Source organism: Amblyomma americanum, chromosome 3, assembly GCF_052857255.1.
Source record: "Amblyomma americanum isolate KBUSLIRL-KWMA chromosome 3, ASM5285725v1, whole genome shotgun sequence".
Taxonomy (NCBI): domain Eukaryota; kingdom Metazoa; phylum Arthropoda; class Arachnida; order Ixodida; family Ixodidae; genus Amblyomma; species Amblyomma americanum.
Genome location: NC_135499.1, coordinates 121269813 through 121291364, shown reverse-complemented (window position 1 = coordinate 121291364; position 21552 = coordinate 121269813). Strand labels below are relative to the sequence as shown.

General features: G+C 48.6%; 1 protein-coding gene across 1 annotated transcript in view; it reads right to left on the bottom strand.

Annotated features, from left to right (window-relative positions):
* Positions 1-16735: 16735 nt before the first annotated feature.
* The window catches only part of LOC144123273 (uncharacterized), a 19470-nt gene continuing 14653 nt past the window's right edge, over positions 16736-21552 (bottom strand). Inside the window, exons 3-5 of the mRNA XM_077656128.1 lie at positions 21488-21552; positions 18781-18867; positions 16736-16938 (exon numbers count right to left, since the gene is read on the bottom strand). The exon at positions 21488-21552 is cut by the window's right edge and continues 12 nt beyond it. Of these exons, the coding sequence (XP_077512254.1) occupies positions 16751-16938; positions 18781-18867; positions 21488-21552 (340 nt within the window). The 3' untranslated portion in view covers positions 16736-16750. The remainder of the gene's footprint in view (positions 16939-18780; positions 18868-21487) is intronic.

Sequence of the window (21552 nt, the reverse complement as noted above, 5' to 3'; positions counted from 1 at the left end):
TTCTATTCAAGGCTGCTAAACTGCATTCGACGACCAATACTGGAAGGACCGCGAGCAATACGTAGCCGCAGATTGTCGACAGGAGACATTTTGTGCTTCGCTGTGACTCAGGTATTCCGCTGTCCTTATTTATTTCGGTGGCTATGTCTTGTTTACGTTTAGGCACGGCGGTGGGGTCGCTCCATGCCACACACAAAACTTGATTGTAGGCTCATGCAAAAGTTTCGTGACGTCAAAAAGCCTAAATGAATTCCACCTTCGTCACCTGCAATCCCTCCCGAAATTTTTTTTGTACTATATATATAGTGTACATGCACCGTTTAGGGCATACGTTGTCTAATAATTGGCGAAATGGTGCTCATTGAACTTAAGGTCATTCACTGCGCACAGTAGGGTGTTCTTCAGAGGTCTCATGAAATTTATGACGTGACAACAGAAGGCAACAGCTTTTCCAGTGTCGCCGTCAGTACCGGAAACTTTAGCGCCATCAGTGTTGCCATCGTTGTCACCGTCAGCGTTAGCGTCATGTTTGCAACCGAAAATGTGCACGCCAACATTAACAACCACAGGGGAAATGTGTAGCACTGTGTGACCGCTGTCGTTCATATGTCAGTTTGAACGCGACAGCGTTATGGCTGCCTCTAAAACCCGGTGTTGACCTGGCGGCGTTGTTGTGCCGAAAAACCCACGTAACTCTTGTCGTAATGCGTTATGTCGGCAATGTAAATACTTTAAAATAGGACTTGTAAAATAAATGTACGTGCATGTTTCACACGACGCAACTCTTCAAAGTAATTTATTTCACGAAAACAAATTATTCATACGTTTTAGGACCCGCCGCGGTGGCTCAGTGGTTAGGGCGCTCGACTACTGATCCGGAGTTCCCGGGTTCGAACCCGACCGCGGCGGCTGCGTTTTTATGGAGGAAAAAACGCTAAGGCGCCCGTGTGCTGTGCGTTGTCAGTGCACGTTAAAGATCCTCAGGTGGTCGAAATTACTCCGGAGCCCTTCACTACGGCACCTCTCTCTTCCTTTCTTCTTTCACTCCCTCCTTTATCCCTTCCCTTACGGCGCGGTTCAGGTGTCCAACGATATATGAGACAGATACTGCGCCATTTCCTTTCCCCCTAAAACCAATTATTATTATTATTATTATAAGTTTTAGTCTGGAATCGCACGCAGCCAGGCACACTGTCGAGTAGGCCACGTTGGCACGTTGCCTTAGGTAGGGTACAAGGGGGGTGGGGGGGGGGGGGGGGGGAGTACTTAATTTGCGTGTTGTGTTGGCGTAATTTGAAACTTAGTAATGGAATAATTACTGAACTTGAGCAGGTGCTAATTATTGAGATTCTGATTAGCAGCATTTTGCGCGTAAACTGCAGTGCGAAAGTGTTCAAAGACATGAATGTGGAACGTGTGTTGTTTTAATCACAATAGGGGTGTGAATGTGAACAAATAAGAGTGACTGAGCGTGAAGAGAAACTGCTGTCTCGTCCTGCCCTCAATAGCGGAGCTTAAGTGTCCTCTTAATTTTTGTTTGCATTCTGTTATTTGTTTTCATGAATGGGTTGACCTATGAGCAGTAAGAAGCCGGGAAGAGAACTTCAAACATTACAGTGCTGGTGTTGCTCTGTTTTTAAATATGTTTTATTGCTGTGTATGCGAACGAAGGTGCAAACCTAGAATTAACTAGATAACACTAGATGACTAGGAAAGGGGATGTGCAAGATAGCACCATGAGGATAACAATTTTGCAACGCACTGTTTTACGTTTTGCTACCACTAATCTCATTTCATCGCAGGACGTGGACGTAGCCACGATAGCCCGGAAGTGCCCCCGGATACGGAGACTTTCGCTGATGCACTGCTCTCTTCCCTCCGAAGAGATTGCTGACAATATCTGGGACGCGTCTCCGCCCCGTAGCCTGGACTTTCTGAGGCTCAACATCTCTACGCTGCCAAGCGTCGTTTCCAGCCTCATCATTTCCTGCTGTCGCCAGGTCAGTGGCTAGACTCCATGCTCTAGGTTAAAAAAAATGTCTGTGTGTTTGTCTGGCCCTATCATTTTCTTGTTCAGTTCGATAAGTTACATACCCAGCATCTCTGATTTCAATCCCACTTAGAATAGCACAAAACTATGTTGTCTACAGTGGCAGCCTCCGCTTTGAAGCTGGATCCTTCGTAATGAACACTTTTAACTATAGACTTAAAGCTTCCATAGTCTTATGTAGTGCTGTGAAATCACATTCCCTCCTATCTTTTCGCCCTGTACTGTGTCCAGTAGCGCAGTTGGTTCGGGGACGAAATATCGACCAACACATTTGTCCTTCTTGGAAGCATTCTACTTTTAATAGTCGTGAGTTTTCTGTTTTTTTTTGGGGGGGGGGGGATGATGTTTATTGCCTCAGGGCATAAAAACTATGAAGTGAGAGATGAGTAAGATGCTTAAATAAATGAAAAAAGGTGGGTTGATTTGATGAAATCAAGAAGTGAACGACGATATGGACCCTGTGTCCAGGCAATATAGGAATCCGGATTGTCCGGTGAGAGTCCCACTGTCGCCAGGTGCCAAATTCTCGTCGGCTTCAGCGCCGGGCAGTACCACAACAGGTGAGGGATATCCGCCTCACAGTCTCTGTTCTTGCAACTGGGCACCCGGGGCGGGAATATAAATCTTTCAAATGCGGCCACTTGCGTGTCACAGCTGGAGTTAGGGCAACCAAGACCCGTATCCTTCGAAGCGCAACCTCCTCTGCACGGGTAAGACCACGGGGGAGGGTTAGCGCACACGGAGGGATTAAAGCACGTGTGCGGCACCAGAGGTGTTCCTTTCTTGTTAAAAGGAGGGTGGTGTAATCCAGATTGAGGACTCGAGGCAAAGACGAGGTTGGGGTCGAAAGGCGGGTCGCAGAATCTGCGCGGCTTTGTGCGCTCAGGAGATCACGCGAGACCCACTCAATACGGATTTGCTGCGGGATGCGTGCCGCTAGATGATGGTTGCCTTGGCAGATTTCTGCCGTGCGACTTACGCGTCGTGGTAGGCGTGTGACGTGAAGGGCGTCGGTGCTAATGGCAATGCGGGCCATGGGTAGCATGGGAACGGCAGCCGCAGAGCAAAGTGCCTCTTGAACCGCAAGCATCTCCGCACAGAAGGAGGAAGGAGGTTCTAAGAGGTGAAACTTTGACGTTTTGTTCAGGCCAGGCTTGCAAGGACAGTAAACTGCCGTTGTGGTTTCGCAGGCCTGGATGCTTGCGCCAACGTACATAACAATGTAGCCATGCGGCAGATTGGCGTCTTGCTGTGTAATTCGGTCGCGTAACGACGATGCCGCGCGGGTAGATGAGGGCCGACGTAGATCAGTTGGTTTGTTGTCGCTTAGCTGCACAAAACGCCAGGGAGGAAGATTGGGCGGGAGCGGCTGTAGAATAGAGTGGGATGAAGCATATGGCCTTGAGTGCACACGTTGTGTGTAAGGCTTGACTTTAGGCGTCGAGCATCGCGTCGTTGCTGCACCAGCTCATCTTGTGTATTCAGCGGGGAAGGCAAGTGACGACCCTCATTGCCTCTCGATTAACAGCTTCTAGACGATCCCATTGAGCCCTCATCAAATGCTGGAATTGGGCTTGGTAAACGAGGCGCGGTTGCACAACCGCCCGCACCATCTGTCGTGCAACATGAGAGCGGGATCCGCCTGTTTTAGGAGCAATGCGTCTAATCAGACCCAACACCTGAATTGCTGGCTTTTTAGCTCGAGAAAGCCAAGCAGTACCTGTTCCTGACTCGTGTATTGTCAAGCCCAAGATTTTTACGGTCGAACTTTCTTGAATTGGAGTTCCGGATAGATGGAGACGAATTGGTGTTGCAGCCAGTTTACGGCGCCCCCAGCGGTTGGTGACTGACACCAAAGTGGTTTTGCTCACGGGAAGCTGCAGACCAATTGAAGAAGCAAAAGTGGACGTAATATCTATGGCTGATTGTAGGCCTGCTGCTTGAGTCATCAGGTCGTTGTGAGTGCTCCACACCGTTATGTCATCAGCATGCAATAAGAACTAAATCTCAGAGACGTCATGCAAGCGTCAAGCAAGGAGGATGAAAGCAATATTAAATAGTGTTGGCGATAACACTGATCCCTGGGGAACGCCGCGAAGAGGCACAAATGATCCGACGGCCTCACCACTGAGGCGGATGGCAAAGTGTCGGCCTTCAAGGAAGGATTTAACAAAATTGCGCACTCTAACGAGAAAATGCAGCATGTCAAGCGATTCCAGGATGGCAGCATGACTGATATTATCGTACGCCTTTTCAACGTGCATGACCAGTACAGTACGTGCATTGTGGCTGCGACTTGAGGCCAGAACTGCTGACGCCAAGACAGCCAGTCCATCTTCTGTACCTATGGACGTACGAAAGCCAATTTTGGCGGGATGGTAGAAACCGTGGTGTTCAAGCCACCACGACAGCCGTGTCGCAAGCATTTTTTCGGTAAGCTTGCATAATGTTGGCGTACGCGATATAGGCCGGAAATTTCCGAGGTCTATCGGCGGCTTCCCCGGCTTTGGTATGGGGATTACAATAGCCGATTTCCAGGTTTCTGGTACGACGCCTTCTATCCATACCTTGTTAATGGTGGCGAGGAGTTGAGGCAGTAGAGCGGAACTTAAGTTCTTGTAAACCTCGTACGGAACGGAGTCCGGACCGGGCGCAGTCTTCCGACGGGACTCGTGTATTGCTGCAAGCAACTCGGGCATTGAAAATGGGCTTGCAATTCCCTCGGCATCCGCTGTAGATGGGATTTTATCGAGATATGCTGGAATGGCAACCAAGGGGGCTCCTATGACCCTTGGAGGCAACACACCATACTTGCGGAAAAATTTCCACGCTGCCTCTCTGGCGAAATCATCCTGAGCTATTATAGCTGCGAAGCATGCCGTGGCCGCTGCGTCAGGACGAGAGGAACGATGCTCTATTGCACGAAACGTTTGCCAGAGAGCAGCATTCGATGACTTTATCCAGAACTGCTCACACCACGCATGCTACGGCCGTCGTGAGAGATCGCGTTCATATCTGCGAGCCTTGGCAGTAAGGTAATTCAGCCTTGTCCGTGCTTGCGCAGAAGTCGGGTCTCGGGTAGCTGCCATCTGCGCTTGTCGGCGAGCAGCCCACAGGTTAAGCGGACCCACATCAGGCGCCGGGCGATTCACGTCCGTCCAGGTGACAGCAGTAGCCTTGTTCAGCGCAGTTTGTATGCAGTCCACAAGTAGTGGGGATGATTGCAGGGAGAGATCTTCGGCGGTGGTGCGAAACGTGTCCCAATTGACCACAGAACACCTACGGCGTAATCGGCGGGCTCTTGATGGATGGAGACTGATGATGATAGGATGGTGGTCACTACCTAGCAGTCTGGCTCCAGGTGCCATGATGAAGTTCCGGGTCCTGACCACCACGTAAGGTCCGGAGGATATGTTGGACAGCGAGCATGGCGCACAGTCCGCGTTGCTGAATCTGGATCGTTGAGTAAAACAGACACCGCATTCGCGAATGCGCCCCGCACACGCCTACCAGGGGGCTTGAAGTGCGGTACCGCCAGTCAGGATGAGGGGCGTTAAAGTCACCACCAACTAAAAGAGGTCACCCTGGGGGCTGTCGTCGTAAAGTTAATAACCACCCCAGATAAATTCGGGAGGGAGCTTCACCGGCGGGTCATACCTAGTAGGACACGACCACAACAGCTGCCTTGGGAAGCTTCACAGACACTGCGACTACCTCTTGATATGAGGTGCACCAGTTTTCTAGAGAGAGGCGAACTTGAGGAAAACACGCATCAACGTACACCGCCGCCTTTCCCGGAGGGGAAACAGTGTGCACACGACGGTCGTTCATTGAAGGAGACATGTATCCATTAAAGCCCAGAATGGATGGCAAGGCATTGGTCTCCTGCAGTAGGAGGACCCACACCTGGAGCTTGTTCATGCGAAGTCGAGGTTTTAGCTCTTCCAGCTTTGTGGGGAGGCCTCTGCAGTTCCATTGGAGCACACCACAACAACGTGTACTCGCCATTTTCGATTAGGTTTCCAAGCGTTGTAATAGATAACTGGTTTACCATAAATCGGAGGAGAGATCTTGTTGAGTTATCCTGCAGTGCTACAGAAGAAATGGTAGTCTGCGAAAAACGAATGAGCACTGGACCTACGTAGTCGAAGGCGCTGCAGAATTGATTGGCGTGGAGTGGGATTCCGCTGGTTGTCTACGGCGAGCAAGTAGTTCATGGCGTTGCCGTAGCTTAGGGACCTCGGCTAAAAGGCGTGCAATTTGGTCGTCAACAGCTACCATGTCCTCACGCAGAGGTTCTAGTATGCTGTGCTTTTGTGTAGCTTGAAGGCGACGGCGATCCTTGCGCACTTTATCACTGTACGACTGTTGGGCAGGGGCAGCAGGTGGATTAGGCTCAGAAAGCTCCGGCCGGTCGTCTTCATCCCACCGAAGAGCCGCAAACCTGTTGGATGTCTGTATCGGGGCTTTGTTTTCATTCGGAGGCGCTTGCTTACGGATACCACGTCGAACCTTCTCAGTTGCTTTCTGTTTTGTTGGGCAAGTTGGAGAGGTGATCTCGTGGTCGTCAGTCTTGCAAAGTCCGCGCCTGTAAGAAGGTGTGCCTTGTGGCCGAGCCTCATCTTGCGTTGCAAAAGGGCATGATCGACGCATGGGGCCAGGCCTGAAACAGCTGTAGCAATAGACATCACTCGGTTTGTAAGGGCGAGGCCGCAGAATACAGCCATAGTAGTAAAGTCGTTCTGGGAGAGTTGGTGGGCCCTGTAATGTGACGATGCACGAGCGCACCTTTCCCATATACCGCGCTTGGATGACACGGTGGGTTGGACAGTACAGCTCACGCTGGAGGGTCGTCTTGTCTTCGGCAACGTCGACGTTGTAAACAACACAGCGTTGTAGGTCCGAACCTTCTACTAGGTACACCTGGACCGGCACCGAGATCTCGCTTGTAATCGATATGCACTTGAGTGTTTGCAGACGCTCGACAGCAGCCAAAGTCGGGAGCCGCACAGCGATGGTATTATTAATAATAACTGGTTTTTTGGGGAAAGGAAATGGCGCAGTATCTGTCTCATATATCTTTGGACACCTGAACCGCGCCGTAAGGGAAGGGATAAAGGAGGGAGTGAAAGAAGAAAGGAAGAATAGGTGCCGTAGTGGAGGGCTCCGGCATAATTTCGACCACCTGGGGATCTTTAACGTGCACTGACATCGCACAGCACACGGGCGCCTAAGCGTTTTTCCTCCATAAAAACGCAGCCGCCGCGGTCGGGTTCGAGCCCGGGAACTCCGGATCAGTTGTCGAGCGCCCTAACCACTGAGCCACCGCGGCGGGGCCAGCGATGGTATTAGATTTCGTTCTAGACGTGAAGCCACGAAAACCTTTGGTCCCAAGACACTCGTCCAGGCTCGCCTGGAGAATCCTGTTGGGAATGTCTGTCAGGCTTTTGGCTGCCAGAGCTTTAGTGGCCACTTTATACGATACCGATCCCGATATCGGCACAGCCACCTGGTTGGCATACGCTGGGCAGGAACGCTTGCCTTGTGAGCTGCAGTTGGCAGAAGACGAATCCTGTGCAGTGTCTATGATGGGCGCATTTGAGAACAGCGGGAGGCCGGTGGCACGGATGGAGGTGCTGAAGACAGGTCCATTGGAGAGCTCTCCTCCTCACGCTGCACGGTTGAAGCCCCATCGAGCAGTGGAGGCTGGGCAGCCATTGCCGAGTTCCGCCCAGAGGGCAGATCGCTCACGGGCTGAGGTGCATTTGAAGAAGGCGGGATATGCGCTGCCGCTAATGGACCGGGAGCAGGGACCGACGCCAGCGAAGCCACCTCTGCCTGCGCGTCACCGGTGGCTCTAGGCCTAGCCTCAGAGCCCAGTCCAGCTGCCGGGATGACTGAAGGACATCTGCTTACTTAGCAGGGACACTTCGTCTTCTGTTACTCGGAGACAAAATTCTTCCCCGTGTATTGAATGTAAATGTTTGGTGGTTGCCACGTGATTTCAGTGCTTGCTGCCACTTGGGTCCAGAATCTACCCCAACCACGTTAGAAAGTTATTGTGTTTCGCCATCGCTCCTAACGCAAAATTCCGTGCAGCGCAAAAAGTTCGGATAGAGGCAGAGTTAATGTCTTTGGGTCCTGAATGAATCATGAAGCTGTGAGGCTAGCTGTAGAAACAACCAGCCATTTTTGTAGCAGGTGTGACATTCAGCTTGGGTGATTCCTTCAGGATAGTACGGCGTAGCGATCCTCAAGGCGGTTCCTTTTGAAGCTGTAGTTTCTGCAGCGCCGTTTCAGGAAACGCAGTCGCAGGGAGCTTACCGCGGATTTTGCACAGTGTATACTGTTTTCAGCTGCCGCATACCGCGCCACCACGTATCACAGCGTACGTGTATAAGTACAGACAGTTCAGGGTTAGGCCAGCTGCAGGTGCACTTGGCGCCTCGGGACCATCTCCACATACTCACTCCACATATGCACATACGCACATACGCACATACTCACATACTTCGAGGAAAGGCACGGTAAATTTGGGAACTGGAGCAATGCGATATCTCGTTTGTGAGTGAAGGGAGGGCAGAGTAGCTTTCTCGCTCTGGGTGTGAATCTGAACAATGGCGAGCAGCACTGGGTCCAGGGCCTGCCTCCGGAAATGCCGTGATGGCGCTGACATCCACTGTAAACGAGCAAACAAAATAAAAAGATATTTTCGGAATTTCGTCCAATGATTAGGAAGGCTGAATTGGTGATGGGTGATTCCTCTTTTCGTTCTATGTGAAAATTGTCAGCGACTAAACAGTATTGATCCATTCTTTGAAAGCTGTTCGTAACTGGTGCGTAAAGTGGCACACGAAAGTTGCTTTGAAAATGCAGTGTGTTTGACAGCACACACAATATAATCATCACCCGACATTTGAGTTCGGATAGGCATATTTTAATGAATAGTGAATCCGCTCAACTCAAGCATAGTTTATTAAAGATAAAACCAAACAACGCCATTCCTAACGTCGGAGTGGTGGCGTGTAGGACAATTATTTTGGCCGGATTGAAGAATGCAAGCATTGCCTGGCCCCATCATAATCGAACTCAGAGTAGCCAATTAGAAAGGAACCTAGGTTGGCTTTTAGGCTTACTTTTTCTATGTCCCTGAGGAAGACAACCGCTTACTGCGCTGCTCGGCAGGACAGCTATGCGATCCTGGTAGGCACACTGAAAAGTCCTTTAAAAGCTTTTTAATCATATCTGAAATTAGATTCAAACTTTTTTCTATGACCTCCTGGACGAGTTTTAATCCCCAAGGAGAGAGAGAAAAAAACTTCAATGTCCACTGGTGGGGGCCGCTAGCCCGGGCCAGGCATGACCTCACTGCACTAGATGCCTGACAGTCCACGTCGCTGCGGCACATCCGAGACCCGCGTGGTGGCGGTCATCTGCCGGTGCGCGTCCGTCGAGCGCAGTGAGGCCTCCCATGTGGAGAGTTCCGAGCCCGGCGGGGGAGGATCAGCGGGGCACTCCATGAGTGCATGTGTTAGGGTAGGAACAGGATGGGGTGAAGGCACCCGTGTGCATGCGCTCATGCTTACGGCCTTACGCACCGAGAGTTGTTGCGCTCAAATTTTGTTATCTTTTTGGAACTGTTGTTGAACGAAATGAGCTTTATGCCCCGTTGTTGAGAAGATTCCAGCCAGCTTCAGCCTTCCAGCAGATGTTCGAATTATTTTTCCTGTACTGCCTCCGCAGTGTTAAATTTCGGCGGTCTAAGAAACTGCCAGGGCTAAACGTATAATGTAATTAAATTAATAAATATGCTTCTGATCGCCGGGTTAGAACTCGCCACAAATCAATTATAGGTATTATAGGTTTATGGTTTATGGGGGTTTAACGTCCCAAAGAGACTCAGGCTATGAGAGACGCTTGACCGTGTTATAGTAAGAATATTGGGGCCTTCCCGCATGCTGGCGAGCAGGTGCTGGAAAATAGTTCCCAAAGAAGTGGTCTTTTGCCCCTATGGGCAATCCGACCCTCCCACGTGGATGCGGCGTGGAGAAGTGACAGGTGTTGAGCAGCGTTGCCTCTCACGCAGTTCGTTTGTCTTGTTCAATCTCTTTTGCGTTGTTTTGAGATACATAATCAACCAATTAGCACGCACCTCACTTTTTGTAAGTTCTAGTTTTTGTGGACAAGCGTGGGCATGCCGCTGCACACTTGGTTGCTTGTTTATTTGGGGTCCTGTTTTGTTTTTTGTAGCATGAAGTGAATGGGTGTGCGTGTAGCCGACGCATTGGTGAACGCAGTAGGCCTATATCGAACCAGGCATGCAGGAGCCACATGAGGCTTCCGCGCTGTGCGAAAGCCCGCAGTGGGAATTGCGAAGCGGAGATTGGAAGACGGTCTGTCACACGGCGGCTGACCAACTGTGCGCAGCCGAAGACGCAGTGGCGTATGGAGCTCAAAGCTTGGCAAATATAAATAGGCGTAGACTTTCTGCCTTTCATGGAACGAAGTATAGGGGTTCCGCAGCTCAAATCATTTGCACGCCTTCTGGCCTCCCCCTTGTTGAGACCGCCCTCAACGCTGACCCATTTCCTTTTTCATATGCGGCGTAAATATAAATGTGATTCGTCTTGGTGGCGAAGTTTCCGAATATCAAGCGTGTAGGAAAAGCGTGATCAGGCTCGACTGGACATTTTGCATAGGCTTCAAGTGTGTTATAACGGGGAAGGCTTTCTCTATACAAGGTATTGAGACGTGCTTGCGGCGCTTACTCTTGTATTAGGCCCAAATGAAAAAGTAAATAAATGTGCTTAGCGTGCTGCTCTATTCTCTTCTCCCCAATCAGATCAAGGAGCTGCGCTTGGACGACCTCGCCGCGTGCGTCCTGTTTTTCCGGTGTGCGATGAAGACGGCCTTTGACGCCCTGGAGCGTTTGACGCTTTGCACTGACGCCACGGCGGCCGACTTGCTGCTGGAAGAGGAGTATGCGACAGTAGTGAATGCCCTCCCTGCTCTGAGGCACCTCACAACAGACAGCTACGACCTGAGGCTGCTGTTTTCCCACCTGTCCTCGACGCGCAAAGTAGCACTGGCCTGGTGTACCTGTATTATGTGCGCCGCCGAGTTCCCGCGCGTTGACAGGGCTCAATTGAAGCTTTGGTGCACATTGCAAAACCAACCTGCGAAGTCACCGCGAATAAATAGCCCAGATGCCGCTTTCGTGCCCGCAAACCCGATTGCCTCTACGGGCACGGAACTGCGTCATGCAGTGGCTTGTGAATGGCCTGTGAGTACATCATGCGAAGAGTTGGATTGATCATAAATAGTTAGTCATTTACTTAAACGGCACATATTCTATACCTAGCCGAAAAGTATTTTTCGTTTCCATTAGCGTTTTGCTAATGAAATCTGAGGCTAATCCGCAAGTAAAGGTAATTAAGAAAGATATGAACACTCAGTACAACCTGCTTGCCTATTTTGTTTTCGGGGGAGCTAGGGTTACTGACCCCTCAATTTCGCGCTACTCTTAGTGGTGACGACGTGCGTAGCAACGACAGCTGATGACGAATTGTCAATGTGAAGTGGTACTGTGGGTGGGAAAACTATTTATTTATCGTTGGTAGACCAAGGAATCCGCCTGTAATTAGTTCGTACTTCATCACTGACACCAGCCGGTGCTCAACAGGTTTTCCCTTTACCTCTGCAGAAATTGGTTGCGCTTGATCTGTAACGAATGTTATGAGAGAAGAGTTTTATTGCTTCATTTTTTAATCTGCCTTGTGAAAGCGTAGCTGCGTTTAAACAGTGGTTCATCGTAATATGCTTAGTTTTCTGCTTGCGTCTTGTTGCGTTTCTTTTTGTGTGTGTACTCGAGCAGCTAACATGTCTTGCAGAAAGAGTTCTTGTAAGATCTTGAATAACAGTATGCAAAAGAATATTCAGTAGCATATGTGTCTTGGTTATACGCAAGCTCATTGCTCCTCGGCAACGCTCGAAGTGGCAGCCTGTCTATTTACTTCTTGAGCTGGCTTAACGACAGCGTATGCAGTTGTTTCTGCTCAGTTACTTGAAATGGTGAACTAGCCGCCGCGGTGGCTGAGTGGTTACGGCGCTCGACTGCTGGCTCGAAAGACGCGTGTTCGATTCCGGCCGCGGCTGTCGAATTTCAAAGGAGGCGAAATTCTTGAGACCCGTGTACTGAGCGATGTCAGTGCACGTTAAAGAACCCCAGGTGGTCGAAATTCTCGGAGCAATTCACTACGACGTCTCTCATAGCACGAGTCGCTTTGGGACGTTAAACTCCCATAAAGCATTAATGATGAACGTTAGCGCGCGTATTTTCTATTTTTTGTTGCATGCTCTTTCTGCATTCTAGGATGATTATTTCATGTAAGCATTGGCAAGAATTATCATGGACAAGCATTATGAGTTCCACACGCAGAGTCGACTCTGTTGTATATTTAAATCGCTGATATTGTGTTCTTGAAGCAGTACGAAAAATTGAAATTAATCCCAGTTATTGATCAATTCTGAAGAAGTAATTGACGTTTCGAAATCGCATACGGGTTTCTTGGTGACTGACTAATGCCATTGCCGAGCATGCGCATGAACATGCTCATAAGATTGACAATGTGACTACGTAGCCAAGGAAAAGAACGCGTCATTCAGGCGGCTGCTACGGTCGTTAATCATTCAACGCCAGCTAAGATGCAGCGAGCAGATGAGACTATGCCAGTCGTCTACGCACTATAGTTGCGTCACGTGCTAGCTACATAAGTGACGACAATTATTTGTGCAACTTACTAAACAAGGAACTCGTATGTGGTTCCGAAACGTCAATTACTTCTTAAAACTTTGTCAGTGACCGTGATTCACTTCATCCCATGCCTGACCAGACGAACTTTCGTCGGACCGTTTCGTACGTATGGGCAAGACGTCGTTACGAAGGTACGCCGATTCGCCTACGTCACTTAGAAAATAGCAGCCTTTAAGACTCATCTGCTCTTCAACATCACTTGTATGTGGGAGTTCTTAACGCCGAGGAGTCTGCGACTTAGAATGCCACGAGGAATTCTCCAAGCGGCTGACGGACAAGAATTAGAGCAGAAGACTTCCACGGTTCCTGCATGAAAGCAGCTAACATGATTACCTTTAATTAGCATCCAGTGAACTCATATTACGCCTTTTTGGCAGGTGCGCGAAATTATAAAAAAAACATGCCACGTTGTTCGTTACCATTTTGTTCAAACGGCTGAGCGGAAGCTGCTACAAGCACGTGCTCTTCAGTGCATCAGAAGCGGCGAACTTTGAAAACGCAAAAGTATTTTGCTCACCGGCAACTTGAGCTTGTGATGCAGGAGTACTTGCCAGAGGTGCAGTTGCTCGTAAAGTTCATCGCTAACACGAGAGAACGTCTTCATAGAACGTTGGTTAATAATAATAATTGGCTTTTGGGGAAAGGAAATGGCGCAGTATCTGTCTCATATATCGTTGGACACCTGAACCGCGCCGTATGGGAAGGGATAAGGGAGGGAGTGAAAGATTAAAGGAAGAAATGGGTGCCGTAGTGGAGGGCTCCGGAATAATTTCGACCACCTGGGGATCTTTAACGTGCACTGACATCGCACAGAACACGGGCCCCTTAGCGTTTTTCCTCGATAAAAACGCAGCCGCCGCGGTCGGGTTCGAACCCGGGAACTCCGGCTCAGTAGTCGAGCGCCCTAACCACTGAGCCACCGCGGCGGGTGGTTTTTGGTTTTCGTTTTTGAGGAAAGGAAATGGGGCAGTAATTGTCTCATATATCTCGGTGGACACCCGAACGGCGCCGTAAAGGAAGAGAGGAAGGTGGGAGTGAAAGAAGAAAGAGAGAGTAGTGCCGCAGTGGGGGGCTGCGGAGTAATTTCGACCACCTGGGGATCTTTAACATGCACTGACATCGCACAGCACACGGGCGCCTTTGCGTTTCGCCTCCATTGAACCGCGGCGGCCGCGTTAGACAGGAAACTGCAGGAACTTCGGCCGGAAGAGTCACAAGCCGTAGAACACGTCATGAACTTATTCTCGTATACACCGACCGAGAAGGAGGCTGAAGTATTGCCTTGTGGTTTGAATTTAGACAGGAAAACACCACCGAGGCCAAAGGTGTCGTCTGTGCGGTCTAACAAGCGGTCAGTCAACTTCTCTCAGAAGTGCCAGAAGGAGCACGCACCCGTGCCATTGGTGCGATCTCCGGTTTGCGGAAACATGGTGCAAGAATGCATTCGTCGGCAGCGGAGAAGCAAGCCATTACGAACCTGGGAAATAACAATAGCATCGCCATTCTTCTTTCCGACAAAGGCAACACTGCAGTCCTGCTTGACAGGAGCGATTACCAGGTAAAGATCTTGGTCCTTCTCGAAGTCTAACCGGCGTACGCTCTTCTAGCTTATTACCCAACAAGCAGACTACAGACAAAGCTCTAGCGACTTCTATCTAGGCTGTTCAAGTTGGTGCCCCCGCATCATAAGGGCCTCTAATAATGATTGCTCTGCACGAACGACTCAGCCCCTGCATTCTGCAGCCTGCCTGGAGTGCACAAGCCTGACGTTTAACTTTGGCTTATCGTCGACTTTACAAAATCACCGCTCTACCAACTATCAGGCCATCTTCACCAGGTGCTAAGGTCCCTGGCCGGTAAGACCCCGTAAGACGTCGGAAAGTCATCTACATTTGTAGCGAAGCTAAAGGATGTCACGCAGAGTGAAGACGACATCATGGCTTCATTCGAAGTCAAGTAACATTTACTAGTTTACTGGTGGATTTGGCAGTAGCCACGTGCGAAGAAGCCCTAAAAGTAGACAGTGGTCTTCCTGGTCGCACTCCTTTCGACGTCCACGAACTCAGTGAGCTGCTGAGGTATTGTGTCAGCAATAAGAATTTTTCTTGCGGTGGCAGCCTCTATCAGCAACACCTTTTGGTTACAGGCGCGAAAACAGACACAACAGAAGGTAGAAAGACGGGACGGAGCGCCACTCACAACTGATTTATTTGAAGACAACACTGACAAATATATACAATCGTACACGCAAGGAATGCTATCATCTTCAAGGTTGGTAAGATAGCGAACGAGTGAAAAAATTGTTATCTGCCTTATACAAAGATATGGACGTGTTGCTGATACACATGCTTCCTTCCTTTGCAATCAAAAAAGCTTGGATTAATTCTCTGACTTTTGTGTCTTTGCTTTTTAAAAGAATTCGTGCACCAGAAAAACATGGCTCACAAAAGCGTGACTAGCAGGACCTTATATGCTTAGGCATATTTGGGCCTTCTTTATCTTGCTCTACAGATAAAAACTATTACACGCGAAGAGAACGCCGACACTACAAACAAGCACGTGTGAGTGGTGACAAGAGTGTGTACAAGGGGCGCTACGGACGCGCTACGGACGCGTGTTCAGACACAACAGAGAACGCATCACAGGAGAGAGCACGCGCATTCCAATGCTATTGATTTTCAAATGCTCCCTCTTTTTGCATTTCTTGAGGAATTGTGCATTCATGAAAGGATAAAATTTTTGTTATCGGAACCTATTATACAATTATTTTCTCTTTGTGCTTCGCTGCGTAAGAAATTAGCGCCAGTTTTTAGCAATGCTGTAATTACTGGTGTCGCACTAATTGCGTGCTATTACATCAGCAAGTGTCCTGTGCATAAGCTTCCATAACCTGCATACCAGTTGACAGGGTTTTTTTGGGGGTTATTTATTGTTGCAGCAACCGGCATTATCAATTCGGCTGACGTGGTTGTTGTCCATGTTTTTTCGTTCTTTTTTCACCCCTAGCCACTGTAGGTTTATTGTCATCGTAGACGACGTGGGGGTCCGGTCCATATAAATTTTGTGTAACTGACCATGGAGCAAACTTCTTTTCACACACCTGCAGCGTAATAGGACACATAATGCACGAATCCTTCGAGCTACTTAATATCTTTTTTTTTTCGCTAGCATCTGAATATTTTCGATTTCTCTAACGGTACATAGCTGCATAGCAGGTGAAGGTTTTAAATCTTTGCAGATTTTTATATAAAAACCGTGAGAGATACTTTGATGCGGTCTTTGCATGTTGATTGAAAAGCAATATTGACATTGAGCACGCGACCGTGCTCAGTTAAAAACTAAACAATGAAATTAACAAATCAAGTTTTGTCGCTTTTATCGGGCTTAAGACTATTTACCGATATTGTAGGCAGTCAACATCTAAGCTGAGCGCCGTTTTATAGCTTTTTTCGGCATTGCAGTTCAAAATATCGAAGGCCCTAATTATGCTTTTCAAAACTCAATGAATCGGCTTACGCGCGTTGCACATTTGCCGTTACACAGTTGCGCGTGTTTGGTACCATCGCCAAAATAACACTGGCCTCTTTTACATCACAAATTCGCAAACAGCGTCTTTAACAGCTGCATTATAAAGGAGAAAGATGCCTTTTTATTCATCTGCAAGTACAATATCACTGCAGTACAATTACCATTGCAACTTTTTTATCCCGGCGTGGGATAATAGCCGTGCTCGAGTTTTATCTCCTTGTCCTCTTTAACGTTATACAATGTACTAACCCCAGTGACAGTGGGTTCTCAGGGTGATAAGAATAAGCACGAAAACCAGACTGGTTAACCTATTCTCTTTTATTCAGTACCACATCCTCTCCGCGTGCACCTCCTAGCGCTTAAGTGGTGCCTGTACGCAGGCTCGTACACGTATCGTTGTAGTCGTGGTATATAGTACTGTTGTCGCAGTTCGTCTCGAAGAAATTGTTGCACTCTGCGGTCACAGTGGTTCCGTTTTTCACCCACTGGTGACACAGCGTTTCGTTCGCCTCCTCTAAGCTGCGTGGCATTGCACCATGGATACGCTCTGAAGAAACGAAAGGGAACGTGTTTTGGGCTTGGAAATAACATTTCGCGCACACATAGTCAGTTTGTATACGTGCCGCTTAAAAGTGAATTTGAGTACAAATGCCTGAAATTATTTGTGACCACTATGAATGGCTGGCGCCTCTTAGGCTTGCGTTCTCTTGGACTCGATACCAAGAGAAGGCAAGCGTAGCAGTGGACGGCAGAAAGTTACAGGGTAGGTCAAAAGTAGTGTCTGCCGCAGTGTCTGCCCAGGCCGTAGTGTCTGCTTTTCAGCCAACAATCCTGCCACTTATGATAGCAATAGAGCTATGAAGGTTTTCAGAGATGAGAGTTATACTTCTGCTATCCTCCATAGAGATATTGGGCTTCGGGAGTGCCGTAACTGCCCGACTAAGGCGCTCGAAAACAAACCCAGTGGTCTGAGAATTTTTGACCGATCCTCTACTTGGGTAGAAGAAATAAAGAAGTTTGCCAGAATAAGGGGGCAGCAGCTGCCCCCGGACAGGATTAATTGGAGAGTTGTTGGAGAGACCTTTGACCTGCAGTGGACGTGGTCAGAATATGATGGTGATGATGGCTTTGAATGGGGTTCAAAGAACACCAAGGCCTGCCGGCAGCTAGTAGTGCTCAGTAATGAACACATGCACATACTTATGGGTATTAGCCGCGTGGTGGGGAAGCAGATGCATTTACGACGTTTTGAACTTCGCAGGTTCTGGGTCAATTCTTGCTTTCCCCGTGCTTCTATTCATGGCATAGGTTATATCATATGTTCAGATCATTCAATGATCTTTCTATATGAAGGTGGTGTTAAGAGAATACATAACTACGTGTATCTAAGGGATGCACTAAAAGTCAGGCACTCTATTGCTCTTCGATGTTTATTAAAAGAGTACATTAAGAAATAAAGTAGCAAAAGTCTAGCTAGGTCGTTATTTTTACGCATTTCATTTTGTTTTCGCTCCATTTCGTCCTCTGCCTTAAGTCACTGCTCCCGTTGACGGCGGCAGTGGGGGATGACGTCACCCTGATCGTGTTCATTATGCCCGTCTCTTTGACACACGTGCCTGTGCCCGCGCCGCACTAGCAAACCGGCTAAACACAGCACTTCCCCACCTTGTCCACCTTCCGTCTCCACTGTATGTGCACCGGCGAAACCTTCTTAGCCAACGTTTCGTTTGGCGGCACTAATTTCGAGCTACCCGCATCTACTGCTGCTATTCTCGTTATCGATGCAGCCTCTTCCGTCATCGCACGCAGCGAATAGCCGCGCTCCTTCGACTATCGCCTCCATCATTACCGCAACTTCCTCCTCGTCCGCACAATATCAGCAACGGCCACCTCACACTTGCGCTCCGCCCTAGACTCTCTGCCCTGACAACGTGGTACACGTGTTAATAGCACTGACCTCTCCATAACTATTCCTTAGTACTGTGACTCTGTCGTTGCGCGTGAGACCCCTCTGGCGTCGCTCTCTGGCGGTCGCGTACGCTTTAACGCGATTGCGGCGACGAGGAGAAAGTCACGAGAATATGGCGCCTGCATCGGCTTAGGATTTCAACGATAAATCAGTTCGCAACTCGGAGCCTTACGGGGTGGTCGCGTACTATGTCCTTTGGTGTTTACGCTATGCTGTCGTATCTGCTCGCTTTAGCACTTCCTTTATCAGTACAGGAAATAAAAAAAAAGCTCTCTCTTTGACGCGCAGTGATGGACTAAAAGCGTGCAAAAGTAGAAACATGGAGGCTAATAAATGGCTGCTATACATGTATCCTACTCTAACATATGCAGAATACACAAAAATGTTTTGAATATTTAGTAAGGAATGGTTTTTCCTCACCTCGTGTTTCAAAGTAAACGGAAAAAACCTGCACGACGCTACAGTTGACATCTGCATACAAGAATTGATAGGATCCTGGACTTCCACCTGGAAATAAAATGCCACAAGAGGCAGAAGAAAGCCATAGAAACATTGAATACACGAAACACTTTGCTAGTTGTTAATGTTTCATTTTAGGTCTACGTCGGCAATGCTTACTCAATTCACGGCTCGGTAAGTCTTTTGAATCGCTAACAATTATTTGATGATAATGTCATATGGCTGTAATTGGGAAGTTTTCTCTGTTCTCTAGAAGATAAAGTGGAGTCTGACAAACTCATACGCGCTTAGTTTAAACTTCCTTTAGATCCATACTGACGCTGTCATCCCATCACGCTCAGCGGCAGGTTCTCGTATGGTTCACCATACGCAGCGGTTAATTGCACATGCTGAGCAACCGAGCAGCTTCAGCCAGAGAAGCAGGACGTCCCGAGTACTTGACTTCGGCCAATGTCGCCTAGGCACTGCCCAAGCAGTGAGCTAGTGGGGTAAAGAGGAGAGATTAGTTAGAGCTGAACTTCTGCGGCGCAATAATGTTGCTGCTAACAGTTCGACCGAGAATCAATAATCGCTGCTCAAACCAGCGTTGAAATTTCTTTAAACAGAATGCTTCAACACTTCTGAGCGCACTTATGTTCGAAACATAGTCGGAAAGCGGCTGTAGCGTTTTAATTACACCGCTTAGAATCCCCAGGTCTGAAAACATTATAGTTGCCAGGCTAATGCGCCTTCTAGTATGTTTGAAGAGTAACAGCTCGATACTAAGAGACGTCACGGCTGCCTGCCGCCGCGCTAAGCAATAACGTGAAAAGTGTGCGAATGGGCCTTGCTTTCGCTCTAGAGTCAGCATATTAACTCTATGCAGCGAGTGGCCGGGTTGTGGAAACGATCATGAATAGCCTTTAGCGCACGGTTTTCTGTGCTTTTGCCGTGATTATCGAAGTTTGTCATTATCTCTCGCGACAAACTGCCGTCAGTGCACATCTTCAGATGTCTTCGTGCTGCCCAGCCTTCGCTCTGCGCGTTGCCTTGTTACCGTCGTGTCGAATCGGACTACTTGCAATGATATTTGAATCAGTCTTCGCAACATCTTCTTCAACTATTAATACACCGGTATCTGTCGGCCAGAGTTTATTCAGGAAACCTCACGAAAGTGGCGCAGAGACCACTAGCTCAGGTACGGGTGGGGCAGGGAAACAACGGAGGACGTTCGCGTACAAGTGACGTGTGCTGGTATGTGTGGCTGTGCGCGGTCCGGATCCACACGATGTTCGAGCGACGCGCGGGATGTCAAAAATTGGGCACTCCACAGCGCCGAGTCTAATCACGTTTTTGAAATTTCAAAATCTGGTAAGGCTGTTATTGACAGCTGAGTACAAATCGGTATTTGCATCTGGGTGTCTGGATACCATTCTGCTTAACGTCCCTGCCTTCCTTCTTCCTCTTTATCTGTCTAGAAATTAATAAACTAAAAAGCCTGTTAACATAGTTGATCTTTTTCACGATGTCCGTCACCGCGAGAAACACTTATCTACACATCAGAGTTCCTGCTTTTAAATATTACTGGCGGGCTTTCCTAAAACACCAAACTGCGAATGACGTGGAATGCCACTGCGAGCAGAACTACGTAAATGCTAGACTCAAGGTCGCTCTTGCGATCGAAAGCTGAAACGGTGAGACCACGAGGATCCATATCTTCCTACGGCACAGGCGGTGAAGGTCCGAGGACGCTCTACAAACGCTGAGGCCACACGTCGACGCGAAGCTAACCACGAAATACGCGCCAAGCCAACGGCGGAAGCTAGCAAACGACGCCAACGCAAATGTGAAAAGCGAGTGACAGTTATTAGCCCCGCCGCGGTGGCTCAGTGGTTAGGGCGCTCGACTACTGATCCGGAGCTCCCGGGTTCGAACCCGACCGTGGCGGCTGCGTTTTTATGGAGGAAAAACGCTAAGGCGCCCGTGTGCTGTGCGATGTCAGTGCACGTTAAAGATCCCCAGGTGGTCGAAATTATTCCGGAGCCCTCCACTACGGCACCTATTCTTCCTTTCTTCTTTCACTCCCTCCTTTATCCCTTCCCTTACGGGGCGGTTCAGGTGTCCAAAGATATATGAGACAGATACTGCGCCATTTCCTTTCCCCAAAAAACCAATTATTATTATTATTAGTGACAGTTATTGCTTTTTATGTACACGAAGACGACGCAATAAATTTTTTAAAAAATAAATCTGAAATGCAGGAAATGCTTACGTTTCGTGGCAATGCAATTTCTAATTGTGGAGCATTACATAGCCAGTGCAAACGGGAATTTAGGCCGCGTTCTTGTGGCTCAGAAATTATGTTAACGCGTGTCAGAAGCCGCGACAGGTGCATCACATCTCTGAAGCGGCGAAAAGCAGAATACACCTGAAAAGACCTAGAAAGAGTTAATATATCTTCAGTGTATTTATTTGCACCTCGCTGTGCATCTGTCACTCGTTCTGACCGGCATCTTACTTAATTGAACCTCCTGTAGTATCGAATTATTTTCAGAGCAGCCTTTAGATTTAACTGTCGCTATCTGAATGCAATTGAAGCCCGCTCTTATGCTGGTTGGTTACAATTGCTTTTGAGCCCCATACAGGTTTATCTCACAGCGAGTTAAATGTGTGCGCCAAGTTAACTTACCTGTTATACTACTAGCGTTCATGTAATCGTATGTTCCGGATTTGTTATAGAAGTGGAATGTTTCA